Below are 14,286 nucleotides of genomic sequence, written 5' to 3' on the forward strand. Positions count from 1 at the left end.
TTAGAAATGCATTAGGCTTATTCTGTAATGGTCTCTGTGGGGCTGAGATAATGCCAATTCTTTCAGCCGGCCGGGTCTCCGCGGCTCTTTGAAACAGGCAGGCTTGGCTGTGATGCAGCGTGTCATTACGATGGCCGATATGCTGTGAGCATCCTGTGTGTCACCGTCACCTCCTCCACACTATGAATAGAAGCAGGAGGCAGGGGAGGAGATGAAAGCTGGGAGAGCAGAGCAAAACCCAGACACATTACGCACACAAAACCACCTGGGGGGTTAGACTACGGTAGTTAGTGCTGGTCCGCTGAGATATTGAGCCGATACTGAACTTTGATTTCTTTTTTTTTTTTTTTAAATTGGATTACGTCAAATCCGTGTCTTCCACTTCTGATTTGAATATGATCCAGTTTGATTGATTACATAGTGATGATTACTATACTAATTATCATTTGGATGCCCTTGAACTGAATTGATTCTCATCTAAAGCAAAATTGCCATGCTACAGTATTATAATCACCATCAATGGAACGTTTTAGTGATGCCCAAACTTTTTTAGGATGACGGCTACTTACAAAAAATTAAACTAGTCGTGAGCTACTTCTTTTCCCCTTGCCCCCCCCTCCAGTACACATTTAGCACATTTTAAAAGTATTATATTATTTATGTAACATTATAGATACTGAGTTAGCTATACATGAGCGGGATTTAGTTTATGTATTAATTTATATATATATATATATATATATATATATATATATATATATATATATATATATATATATATATATATATAATATACATTTATATATATATATTATATAAATGTATATATATATACCGTAATTTCCGCACTATAAGCCGCGGGTGTTTTAATGTTTTAATGTTTTTTTTTTTTTTTTATTGTGTTTTAATGTTTAATTGTAAGGGTATACAATATGTAAGGGTTCGTGCACAGAGGGGATTGTCGGGAAAGAGATGGCTGTTTGAGGAAGCTCCCATTTATTAACATTTCAACAAAACAACATAACACAACACCACCTGTGTTTTTTTTTACAGTGCACACAGTGTCCGCGGTGTGGTGAAAAGAGGGCAAGAGAGGAAATTAAAACAGAAGTGGATTTATAGTTAGAAAGAGTGCTAAAGAAGAGAGAATTCTGTTTTTTTTTTTTTTTTTTCTGAAAAAATCCATAGATAAGCCGCACCGTTATATAAGCCGCAGGGGCCAAAAAACGGGGAAAAAGCCGCAGCTTATAGTCCGGAATTTACGGTATATATATATATATATATATATATATATATATATATATATATACAGCTATTTATTGATGGCCCGAGATCTACCTATTTGGCACCCCTGGTCTAAATGCTATTTCAAAGGTTTTTTTTCCAGGCAGCCAGTTATACATCCTTTTGGGAAACAATGAATACTTACTTTGAGGGGATATTTTGGCATGAAAATGTAAAGATATTCAATATCATCATGAAAAGACTTTGGATAACATCGACAAGAAGTTGTACTACTCACTCTGTAGAACTGCATGACGTTGTCTTTTGTCAGAGTCTTCAGGTAGGCCACCTCAATGTTATCTGCGAAACAACAAGAAACACTTCATAAGGACTCGACATGGTCAGTTTTAGGCACATCACTATGCTCACATCCAGAGAGGAGCGTTTGAAAGAGGGGCTACATGGAATACAAGGCAGGTGAAAAAGATGTAAAGGAATCTTTATATCCAACTGTGCTAAAGGTGCTTCTAGAAAAGCCAAGGAATTCTTGCGTCTCAAACACACCAGCTGCGAAAGCATGAAGTCAGCTGGATCAGGAGCCTGGCTGTTCACACCAGATGCTTTGCTGCTCACGACTTGTACTGACGTCCTGCCTGGCTTGTGCAAAAAATAGACCAGATGCCGAGACTGCCGCTGCAGGTTGGTATGCATTGGTATATATATATATATAAATAGTTTATTCTATGGCTGGCCTTTGTAGTAAAGGCTTTTTAACTTTGGCTTACCGGTACTTTATTTAAAAACAGGATCTAACCTTGGCTCCATTTAAGCACCCCGTTTTGCATTTTAAAAATGATTTACTGAAGCATGAAGGAAGGGTACACCTCAGCTTCCCCTTTCAATCTGCTGCACTAAATGTATCTTCTAGCTAATGGCAGCTCTCCACTGCAGACTGCCTGTGGTGCAGCTCTCCACTGCAGACTGCCTGTGGTGCAGCTCTCCACTGCAGACGGCCTGTGGTGCAGCTCTCCACTGCAGACTGCCTGTGGTGCAGCTCTCCACTGCAGACGGCCCGTGATGCAGCTCTCCACTGCAGACTGCCTGTGGTGCAGCTCTCCACTGCAGACGGCCCGTGATGCAGCTCTCCACTGCAGACGGTCCGTGGTGCAGGCTGCGTCTCCACTGCAGACAGCCGTGGTGCAGGCTGCGTCTCCACTGCAGACAGCCGTGGTGCAGCTCTCCACTGCAGACTGCCTGTGGTGCAGCTCTCCACTGCAGACTGCCCGTGGTGCAGCTCTCCACTGCAGACAGCCTGTGGTGCAGCTCTCCACTGCAGACGGCCTGTGGTGCAGCTCTCCACTGCAGACAGCCTGTGGTGCAGCTCTCCACTGCAGACAGCAGTGGTGCAGCTCTCCACTGCAGACTGCCCGTGGTGCAGGCTGCGTCTCCACTGCAGACGGCCTGTGGTGCAGCTCTCCACTGCAGACGGCCTGTGGTGCAGCTCTCCACTGCAGACAGCCTGTGGTGCAGCTCTCCACTGCAGACGGCCCGTGGTGCAGCTCTCCACTGCAGACGGCCCGTGGTGCAGCTCTCCACTGCAGACAGCCTGTGGTGCAGCTCTCCACTGCAGACAGCCTGTGGTGCAGCTCTCCACTGCAGACAGCCTGTGGTGCAGCTCTCCACTGCAGACAGCAGTGGTGCAGGCTGCGTCTCCACTGCAGACAGCCTGTGGTGCAGCTCTCCACTGCAGACAGCAGTGGTGCAGGCTGCGTCTCCACTGCAGACAGCCTGTGGTGCAGCTCTCCACTGCAGACAGCAGTGGTGCAGCTCTCCACTGCAGACAGCAGTGGTGCAGGCTGCGTCTCCACTGCAGACAGCCTGTGGTGCAGCTCTCCACTGCAGACAGCAGTGGTGCAGGCTGCGTCTCCACTGCAGACTGCCCGTGGTGCAGCTCTCCACTGCAGACGGCCCGTGGTGCAGCTCTCCACTGCAGACGGCCCGTGGTGCAGCTCTCCACTGCAGACGGCCCGTGGTGCAGCTCTCCACTGCAGACGGCCCGTGGTGCAGCTCTCCACTGCAGACGGCCCGTGGTGCAGCTCTCCACTGCAGACTGCCTGTGGTGCAGCTCTCCACTGCAGACAGCCTGTGGTGCAGCTCTCCACTGCAGACAGCAGTGGTGCAGCTCTCTACTGCAGACAGCTGTGGTGCAGCTCTCCACTGCAGACAGCAGTGGTGCAGGCTGCGTCTCCACTGCAGACGGCCCGTGGTGCAGGCTGTGGGTCAGGCCTGACTAAAGACTTGAGCTGGAGGTTTTTCTGTGCCCTTCGTGTCAAGTGCGTTAGCTGCCCTCTCTCTCTTCTCCTCCAACAATGCTAGTATCAGTAATCACCAGCCCTTCCGTGGCAGACGTTCAGCCTGCCATTGCTCAGGGCTTTGGGCAGATTACCAGTGAAACAGGCCCATTACAATCCATAATGGCACTCCGGAGAGTGCGGGGAACAGAGGTGTGCCATGGTTGCAGATAATTCCAGGCTTTAATCAATGCTAATTTGTGTGTCTCGGAGCAACCGACCTCCTTTAGCAGCACTGCCCCCAAATATCTACAAATCTCCACAACATACATTATATTTGACATATCGCCTAAACACAAGCTCTTCATGATGGCAGAAAGGATCTGAATATCCTGCATTTGGACTCGGGATTTAATAATAATGATAATTTACCGCGATATCAAACAACCACAATTATAAGCTTTCCCTGTAATATCATGCCCACAATATGTTGCACAATACGCCATACACCAATACAAATAAGTTGATAATGGAGGACCCTTGTGTAAATGTTCTCATATTAGTTTCAGTTTATTTAAAAGGGGGACACGACAGTCCAAAACAAACCGTATTTATGGTTTATGGCGAAGGTCTTTGATGTGTTGAAGGAAGCTAGTGGAAGCTTAAAAGATAATAAACCTTAAGACTATAACAATGCCAAATTAATATAATAATCGAGTAGATAAACACATTCAGAGACCCCAACTATAAGAACATCCCTAATGTGGAGCAGTTACCAGTGAGGTGTTGTGAACAGTGGGGAGGGTCTCACCTCTGTCGAAGTTATACTGCTGGGAGATGATCTCTCCCCAGTACTTGGCGCACTCGGCGGCCAGCTTCTTGGGCTTGTCCAGGCGGCGGATGGCCAGTGCCTGGATGTGTTTCTGGAACGCCTCGTCGTTCATCTCCTCCACAGACTTCTCCATGGTGCGCAGGAAGGCCTCCACCCGGCTCTCCAGGTAGTGGGGCGCCTTCTCCGACTGGATGATGAAGCGCAGGCCCTGCACGCCGTTAGCCCGCCGGGGCCCGCTGAACACGATGTAGCCTGGAGGAGGAGGAGGAGGAGGAGGAGGAGGAGGGGTGAGAGAGCTCAGCAGAAAGACCAGCTACTGTATCTTGTGCAGCAAAACGGTGACAAACCAGTTTGTTCTCAAATATTAACTCCATAATCACATTATATGCATAAGCAGTCATCTCTTAAAGGAACACTCTGCCCATTTTCAACCAGCTTTGTATCATTAGAACATCAGTAGTATATCAGAAAACTGTAAACTGTTTTGAAGTCTGTCATTTAATTTGCCAGTTATTGAGTGTTAAAGTGTGGACCAGTGACATCACTGGTGCACACTAACTCAAATTAATAACTCATTAACTCAAATCAACTCTCAATAACTGTCAAACTAGATGAATGATGAATAGTTTGACAGTTATTGAGAGTTGATTTGAGTTAATGAGTTATTAATTTGAGTTAGTGTGGACCAGTGATGTCACTGGTCCACACTTTAACACTCAATAACTGGCAAATTAAATGAGACTTCAAAACTGTTTACAGTTTTCTGATATATTACTGATGTTCTAATGATACAAAGCTAGGTAGTTGAAAATGGGCGGAGTGTTCCTTTAAGTTAAGCAACGCACATATTTAGAGACAATCTTTTATATTGTTTGTTTTTGTTTTATTCTTTTGTAACCGTCATATCAATTTAGGTCTGGTATTTCTTAAAACATACTTTTATAAACTCGCCTTTATGCAGTTGCTTTTGATCATTTCTTCAATGTATTATCTTCCTTTTGTTTTTGTTTTTGCTTAAGATCCTCATTTTCTCTCATTACGCATGATGCTTTTCTTGTTTGTTTTTCCTTCTTGTAAAGTAAAACTAGAACGACCGCAACGCGGACTTATGCCTCCGCCATTAGTTCATTCTTGAGTCCAAGTGGATGTTGGAGCCAAATTGGAAGAAATTGCATCAAGGCGTTTCTGTGCAGAATTGGATATTTGAGCCAAATGTGAAGAAATTTAGTCAATGTGTTACTGAGATATGGCGGTACCGAGCTTGAAAATGGCATTTGTTAGGTCACTGTGACCTTGACCTTTGACCTTTGATAACCAAAATGGAATCAGTTCATCCTTGAGCCTAAGTGAATGTTTAAGGCGAATCTGATGAAATTCCGTCCAGGCGTTCCTCAGATATCGCGTTAACAAGCTTGAAAATGGCGTTTGAGAGGTCACAGTGACCTTGACCTTTGACCTTTGACCACCAAAATCTAATCAGATCATCCTTGAGCCTAAGTGAATGTTTAAGGTGAATCTGATGAAATTCCGTCCAGGCATTCCTCAGATATGGCGTTAACAAGCTTGAAAATGTCGTTCGAGAGGTCACAGTGACCTTGACCTTTGACCTTTGACCACCAAAATCTAATCAGATCATCCTTGAGCCTAAGTGAATGTTTAAGGCGAATCTGATGAAATTCCGTCCAGGCGTTCCTCAGATATCGCGTTAACAAGCTTGAAAATGGCGTTCGAGAGGTCACAGTGACCTTGACCTTTGACCTTTGACCACCAAAATCTAATCAGATCATCCTTGAGCCTAAGTGAATGTTTAAGGCGAATCTGATGAAATTCCGTCCAGGCGTTCCTCAGATATCACGTTAACAAGCTTGAAAATGGCGTTCGAGAGGTCACAGTGACCTTGACCTTTGACCTTTGACCACCAAAATCTAATCAGATCATCCTTGAGCCTAATTGAATGTTTAAGGCGAATCTGATGAAATTCCGTCCAGGCGTTCCTCAGATATCGCGTTAACAAGCTTGAAAATGGCGTTCGAGAGGTCACAGTGACCTTGACCTTTGACCTTTGACCACCAAAATCTAATCAGATCATCCTTGAGCCTAAGTGAATGTTTAAGGCGAATCTGATGAAATTCCGTCCAGGCGTTCCTCAGATATCGCGTTAACAAGCTTGAAAATGGCGTTCGAGAGGTCACAGTGACCTTGACCTTTGACCTTTGACAACCAAAATCTAATCAGATCATCCTTGAGCCTAAGTGAATGTTTAAGGCGAATCTGATGAAATTCCGTCCAGGCGTTCCTCAGATATCGCGTTAACAAGCTTGAACAAGCTTGAAAATGGCGTTCGAGAGGTCATAGTGACCTTGACCTTTGACCTTTGACCACCAAAATCTAATCAGATCATCCTTGAGCCTAAGTGAATGTTTAAGGCGAATCTGATGAAATTCCGTCAAGGCGTTCCTCAGATATGGCGTTAACAAACATCCGTACGGACGGACGGACATCCGTACGGACGGCCGTACGTACGTACGGACAACCCGGATCCATAATGCCTTCGGCCTGGCTTCGCCGGCGGAGGCATAAAAAGTAAACTCTTAAATCTTTTAGATAAGTGCTATATAATCAAGTCAAAAGAGGAAAATACAGTTTAGTCAGTCAGTCAGGGTGAGACACTTCACTCCTAAAATTTGAAGATAGATAGAAGATGGAAGATAGAAATAGATAGCATCTATTTAATAGATCCTATCAAACTTGAGAAAATAATTGTCACATCACCACGTCTGCTCTTTAACGAGCGGTGAAAATTTTAAATCACCAACTATGAATCTTCACACATTACCTGCCCATTTTCACACAGCTCCCACAATCATTCTCTCATATGCAGGAAGAACGGTAAGTCACTGCCACAAATCTGACACAGGCTTATTAATTTATAGGTAGTCATTTGATTTGTATTTGTTATTAGCTTTAGCTTTTCACTTGGTAACTGTGTTGAAAGGTGCTCATGGTTGGTGCTGTGAGGCTCACCCAGCTGCTCTTTGGTGCGCAGGGTGTTGAAGCACGGCTCAGAGATGATCTGGCAGAAGAGCTCCAGCAGCATGTTGTCGTGGGTGGACTGCATGTCCGTCTGGTAGTAGATCTCGATGCCACAGTTGTTGTGCACCTCGTTCCTCTGCTGGTAAACATACCAGCCACCTGAGAGGCAAAAGAGATCAGAGTTTAGTTGTAAGTCTCTCCACATGCCCTGAGATGCCAAGTTGACTTGAAAAGACGTCATTTACACCCTGTTTTTAGCAGAGATCTGCACTGTAGGCAGCGGCTGGAAGTAACAATGTGGGATGCTGCACCACCTGGCTAAAGTGCGGATTTCCACTAAAACCAGGGTGTAAATTACGTCTTTTCAAGTCAACTTGGCAACTCAGGGCTTGTGGAGACCTGGATTACGCCAGGTGAGCACGGAGCAGTATGGAAGATATATCCCTTTGGAATAATCTAATCATGTCAGTGGTAAACAAAAAAATATATATATATATATCGTTTAGTGCAGTAGGGTTAGGCTAGCAGGTAGGTAGCATGTGGGAAAAGCGGCTGCCAACTGAAGCAATGTTGGTCAATACTGCATCAATTTCAAAGATTTCAGTTCACATCACTTAGTTATACTTAAAGGAAACATGAAAATAGGGTCCAGGGCCCAGTTGCACAAAGCACCTTAGATTAAGATGTCCCTTAGGGTCCGAGTTAAGGTGCCCATAAAATAGAATCGGCTGCACAAAACACCCTTAAATCTTGTGCTTATGTTTTCCTTAAAATGTTTAACCTTACGGAGAAGATTTAAGGGTGTTTTGTGCAGCCGATTCCATTTTATGGACACCTTAACTCTGACTCTAAGGGAAATCTTAACCTAAGGTGCTTTGTGCAACTGGGCCCAGGTTGGAAAAAAACAACTAGGACAAAATGCTCCTTTAAAGGCAGATCTAATGGGAGAGTTCAGACCGAGGACAGTTGTGACTTGTGACACACTCCAGAGAGGTGGAGACAGCCTACTTAATGCCAACATCATCTCCCCTCTTTTCTCTGCTGAGTGGCTCCAAATTGGACGACTGATGCTTTTCATTTTTCATCTGAGCAGAACGTGGACGTGGAGGAGGAGGAGGAGGAGGAGGAGGAGGAGGAGGAGGAGGAGGAGGAGGAGGACGACAGCGCGCGGAGGCGGAAAAGCCGCTTCCTTTTGGGAATTTCAGCTCCGGTTTGTTTGAGTTGATTGTGATCAAGCGGACTTTGAACGGAGGAAGCGTCAAGTGGAGGCTGGGTAATGTGGATACCTTTATGCTGACTGAGCACTCTGGGCTCTGGAGGCTGAGGGGACTGGCATGTCAACGGTCCTCAACATCTCCCCGTGGGTTCTCTCCCACCGACATGTCGAAAAAGTTTTGCTCGTAGAAATTAAACTTAAAAAAAAGGAATAAACCTGGGGAAGGTCACGATCACCTCGAAAACAGATACCGATCCTCTTACTGAACACCGGCAAGCTGCACAACGCATTTCTTGAGAGAAGGATGAAAGTGTGAATCTGACACCAATTTATATGTGAACCCTCGACTCTAAACCTTTCAAAACTGGGGGGGGGTTGTGATGTGCTCCTTGGCCAGTCAGCCAGCGAGCCAATCAGTGAGTCATTCAGTAACCCTAACCCTAACCCTAAGCCAATACTGTGTTTACATCCCTTAAGTCTTCTCCTGTACTTCTGCTCTGCGTCTGACTGGCGGGCTGGAAGTGGTCCCGGAAAATCCCTCGGAGAGACACACAGGATGTCTCCAGGTGGCCCCAGACAGCTCTGCTTTTCCTCTCCAGTCTCCACATCGCTCCACTTTCCTAATGTCATCAGGAGTGCAGTGCAGGTGCCTCGCTCTGTGTGTGTGTGCGCGTGTGTGTGTGTGTGTGTGTGTGTGTGTGTTCGTGCATGCGTCCGTCTGCTTAAGGGAAAGTGTGTCCGTGCAATTTGCCCAATGACGTCCACTTCCCCTCGGTGAGTACTATGTTCCCCGAGGGAAATGACGGATGTCGAACTCACTTGAGTCGAGCGCTGGGCGAGGGCCCTTCTGCCCGGTCGCCATGGAGACTAGGCGGATGTTGAGGAGACGGCTTAAAGGGATAGTTTGTGTTATTCGACATGGGGTTGTATGAGGTACTGTGCCTGTTGATAGTCAGTGCATTACCTATAGCAGTGGGTCTCAAACCTTTTGGCTTCGGTTTCCCCTTTCCCCTGATTTCTGAATCTGAATCCAAGCACCCCCTTTAGGCACCTCATACAATCCCGCATCAAATAATCCAAACCACCCCGTTAATCGGCGGCGGGTGGGTGAGCGGGGTTACGTGACCTACCGTCCGGAACCTGCACCTCTCTGTAGCGAATCAGCTGGCTGGGGAGGAGGGGCTTGGTGTGAGCGTGCTCGATGAGCTTGTCCTCCACCATCTGCATCATCTCCAGAGCAGACTAGATAGAGGCAGAAGATACAACAGCATTTTAATCCACATTCCAGAAGTTCTCTTTTGATATAGTGTTGCAATCTACCTTTAGGCTGCTGCCCACTGCCGTCAACCTGCCTTCTCTACTTCTACCTCAGTTAGTGATTTCCTACATTTATTTGAATGTCTTTCAACACCGGAGGTCCCCACCCTCAATAATGCGTAAAGAAGTAAAAGCACATCAATAAGTATATTTGTGATTACTGGAAGAGGAAGCACAATTTAAAACTACCTTTTACAATATTCTTAGTTCATATGGGAAACGAGGCATATGACAGTAATCACAGATGATATATCCACCTTATTTTTGAATGCCCCACTGTAAAAAATAATCGTGGGTACAAGGTCCGGTTTAACGTGACTTATTGTTACAGCTTGCCATTTCCTTTGTTATAGTCGGCTGCAGACCCGAATTATAAACCGGAAACTGGAGGACGTTATAAAAGTTATAAATATAGTCACGTTATAAACACCTAACCAACGCTGGGGGTCCGTTAGACTCAGCCCTCAGTCTTAATCCGTTTCACTCCTGTAAGACTGAGAATATTACTATTTAAATCTTTGCATAACGTTAGGTGGCGCTGTTGGAAGCCTTGCATCGGAGAACCAATCATGAGTGTTGTGGGCGGGCCTGCTTTCTGGGGGCAGTTCTCATGTGTCTCGCAAAACATCGTCGCATTTGCGGAGAAACATATTAATCACGTAGAAACAAACATAACCTGTTAATAGGACGTGTTTCATCCGGCCCCGGCGGCTAGAGGTCTTTCCCCCAGCGATAAACCCGACTCCCGAGGCTAACGTTACAGAGCCTGCTGATGACTTCACAGTAGCAAGCGGACCACTTCCGGGTAGGAAAAATGATTGTAAAATAAACCACAGCTATAAATTTTGTTTGGAGCATATCAGCTTCATGCTCTGTGTTAGGACTATGATAAATGGCATTGCCGCTACCAAATAAAATTCTAATAATAAATGTAGGCGTGTCTGCTGCCGGCCGTTCTCGCCGGGCTCGGACAGACAGTTTCTGACAGTGAAATTCCCAGACGTTTGGTGGTGCAGCTCACCAAACGTCTGGGAGCCGAGACTAGGGGTCCGTATGGAAACGGTGTTACTCGAAATGGTTAAAAGTTAAATCAATTTGGTCATTCAGTGGCATTTACTGCCATGTAAAGTAACTATTACGCTAGCCGCTAGCATTAGCCATAGTAGCCGACTACCCACAATGCATTAGGTTATCCCAGCACCCGAACGACACGGCTGTAGAGCAGAATGGCTCTGCTGTAAAATCCTCATCGACATTTTTTTTGTCAAGTTAAAACCATAGACTGTAAAACAGTCTATTACACCGGAAGCGGAAGAAGCACCCATCAGGCATCATGGCAGCTAGAAATAAGGTGGATATTAACATCTTGCCTAAGGTTGGTCAGTTATCCATGGGAATACGAATAGACCACCAAACAACAAAATGGACCCAGAGATGCAAGGTATGTCACGTATACTGTTAAAAGTTAGGGTTAGGGTTAGTGGCTCTTCCCTCTGATTCACTTCCCTTGCTGACATGTCCACATGGCTACAGCACCTTTCTCATCAAATCTTATCTATCACACCTTATATGATCAAATGTTGGCCGTCTGCGTGGTCAGTGCTCGCTCTAGTGTTACACGCGTGCACTGAGGCTGTGCGTCTGCATGGTCAGTGCTCGCTCTAGTGTTACACGCGTGCACTGAGGCTGTGCGTCTGCATGGTCAGTGCTCGCTCTAGTGTTAGGCTTAGTTCACACCGGGGACCCAAGCCTTGCCTACGCCTTGCCTTTACCCACGCTTTTAAATAGGCGTCCGTTTTAGTCAACGAGGCTGTGTACACCGTGCGCCTGAGCGTGAACCCTGCGTGTACCCACGCCTTGCCTGTGCCTTGCCGATTTTATCGTTTAGGCGTGAGTTCTATTTTCACGCGTGCAGGCAGGCTTCTTCTGTCAAGCCATGAAAGAAAAACGCGACAATATCCGTGGGAAATGGCAAAGTCAACTGAATTTCAAAATAAAATGGAGTTACTACAACAGTGTTGAGCAGAGAGAGAGAGAGAGATTGACGGTGGCTATCACGTGGGGCTTTCTCCTCGTCGGCAAACAAATCTTCAGAAGAGAGAATAGCGACCGAAGAAGCAAGATGGACAATGTTGTTGTGCCAGCACATATTCTTGCAAGATTACCTCTCTAAAAAGTCTGACTATAGTCGGACCTGGTTATACATATCCAGCATCAATAGAACATTAAATATATCAAATTTATTTTACCTACACATGATAATTCGGGACCACACGTGAAAAAATACAGTCGGGAGAGAGGAGAGGCGCTTGTGACTCGGCTCCAGGTTCAGCGTGCAGTGTGATCAGTTCACGCCCAGCTCAAGGTCTGCAGGCGTAGGCGTGGGTTGAGGCAAGGCGTAGGTTCCCTGTGTCTGTGTGAACGTAGCGTTACACGCGTGCACTGAGGCTGTGCGATGGTGAAACGGATCATTGCTCCCATTGGTGAATCCAATTCTCCCTCCAGCAGACTGTGATGCTGTGGTCATTACGAGGCATGAGGCAGCGCTGCGACAGCTGGGACCTCAGAAGAAGAAGAAGTGTGATTTGATCACAGAATCTTCTATGAGGTTTTAGATGGTCAGCCTCAGTGTGACGCTGCTGGGAGGCCAGATATATAAGATTTGAGGGGAGCAGGAGGAACCTCAGCGATGAATAAAAAGATGCAGTCTATATTCACCCAGAAAAAGGCACACATATTTCACCCAAACTCATTGCCTAGATCAGATCAGGGGTTCTTCAAGTTAAGAATATCACAGCCCTCTTTGACATCTGAAATTCTTCCAGGGGAGCATGTGACCTTGGCCATAAAGCAAATTAATAATACATCCACATACAAAAATCTAGGCAAAATACCCAAAAGCCAGATTGCCACTATTTTCTCCCCCTTAATTATCAGAAGTATTTGCATGCGTAACACACTTGTAGAGACAAACTGGGATAAATGCTACCTTATCAGTGAACCCCTTTTTTATCTTGAGGCGAGGTGTCTTTGAAATAGGTTTCCCCTCGCCAACATTTAGCCTAGCTTTGGAGCGTGATTTAGCCCTCTTCTAGCTTTGGAGCGTGATTTAGCCCTCTTCTAGCTTTGGAGCGTGATTTAGCCCTCTTCCCAACAAGCTAGCATGGTTGCATGGTCAAATGCTTGGTACCAATGGATACCTTAGCTCTTCTAGTTTCATATGATACGAGTATCCTCACTGTAGCTTTGAAAAACGGGCCCACTAAAGCCATTTGATTGCCGGCAAAAATCGGGAGTGTTGGCAGACCACTCGCGGCCCACATGCAGTACCTCCACGGCCCACCTGTGGGCCACAGCCCGCACTTTGGGAATCGCTGCTGGGCATCGACATAAAGCAAAAGCGGCGGTATTGTGAATTTGCAAATCTGTCGAGGCTGTTGGAGCGAACAAAATTCTAATTCCAGTCTGTTGGCAGTGAAAAAAGGTAGCGACTTCAAACAAACCTCCTTGGTGATGTTGCCGTGGAGAAGGGCTTCAATATGTAACCGGGACAAGAGCTGAGGTATGAAGGCCTTGAGGCGTGGGAGAGTGACATCTGGAATACAGATTACAGACAACAGCAATCAATCACAGAGCAATATCCCTGTCCCGCTATCAAGACAGGACCCAATCAATACAGAAAAAGGCACAAACGGCGAATGTGTGAGGCGCTGCCTGTCACACATAGCATTCATGTCACGAAACCAGGAAATAGTGGTCACAGACAGACAGACAGACGGGCCATATTCATACAAGCCTGGTTAAGCACACACTTACACATCCACACACATACATACATACATAAATAAATAACACGTGCATAAATAACAAGGTTGTCTCAATGTAGGTTGGTCAATCTGAATTCATGCAATGTCTGACCCAGATTCAAGGATGAGCCACACACACACACACACACACACACACACACACACACACACACACACACACACACACACAGTGATTTATCTAAATGGCTGTTGTCCAGAGCCTCACCTACACACCTCGACTAGGAAACAACAGACAGAAGGTGTCTCCTAGTCCCCAGCGACGGGGGCAGTAGGAGGCTAAGGACACCGATAAGGGGGACCAGGCCGTGGGTAATTGGCGGCCCTGTGGTGAGCAAGTCGTTACTGGGCTACAGGCCTTCGACCCCGGCGGGTTAATTGGGTCTCGTGTGAATCCCGAGGATAGTCTGGTGCAAAAGCTCCGTGGTGAAAATTATAACAAGCCGCCCTTCAGGCTGCAGACAGGCACTGCGGAGAGGAAAGACTGCAGCTAGGGAGACATCTGCTGGAGCACGGCCTCAGCATGCAAATGAGGACGGGAGGTGGTGG

At 46.2% G+C, this 14,286-nt stretch overlaps 1 protein-coding gene across 2 annotated transcripts in view; it reads right to left on the reverse strand.

The window, feature by feature from the left end:
* The window catches only part of ide (insulin-degrading enzyme), a 47,096-nt gene that overhangs the window by 4,111 nt on the left and 28,699 nt on the right, over nucleotides 1–14,286 (reverse strand). For both annotated transcript variants that reach the window (XM_083658638.1, XM_083658639.1), the window contains 5 exons: nucleotides 13,417–13,508; nucleotides 9,727–9,838; nucleotides 7,372–7,539; nucleotides 4,327–4,599; nucleotides 1,523–1,584 (listed from right to left, as the gene is read on the reverse strand). In XM_083658638.1, coding sequence (XP_083514764.1) covers nucleotides 1,523–1,584; nucleotides 4,327–4,599; nucleotides 7,372–7,539; nucleotides 9,727–9,838; nucleotides 13,417–13,508 — 707 coding nt within the window. The remainder of the gene's footprint in view (nucleotides 1–1,522; nucleotides 1,585–4,326; nucleotides 4,600–7,371; nucleotides 7,540–9,726; nucleotides 9,839–13,416; nucleotides 13,509–14,286) is intronic.

The sequence above is a fragment of the Poromitra crassiceps genome (genome assembly GCF_964638095.1).
Source record: "Poromitra crassiceps genome assembly, chromosome: 22".
NCBI lineage: Eukaryota > Metazoa > Chordata > Actinopteri > Beryciformes > Melamphaidae > Poromitra > Poromitra crassiceps.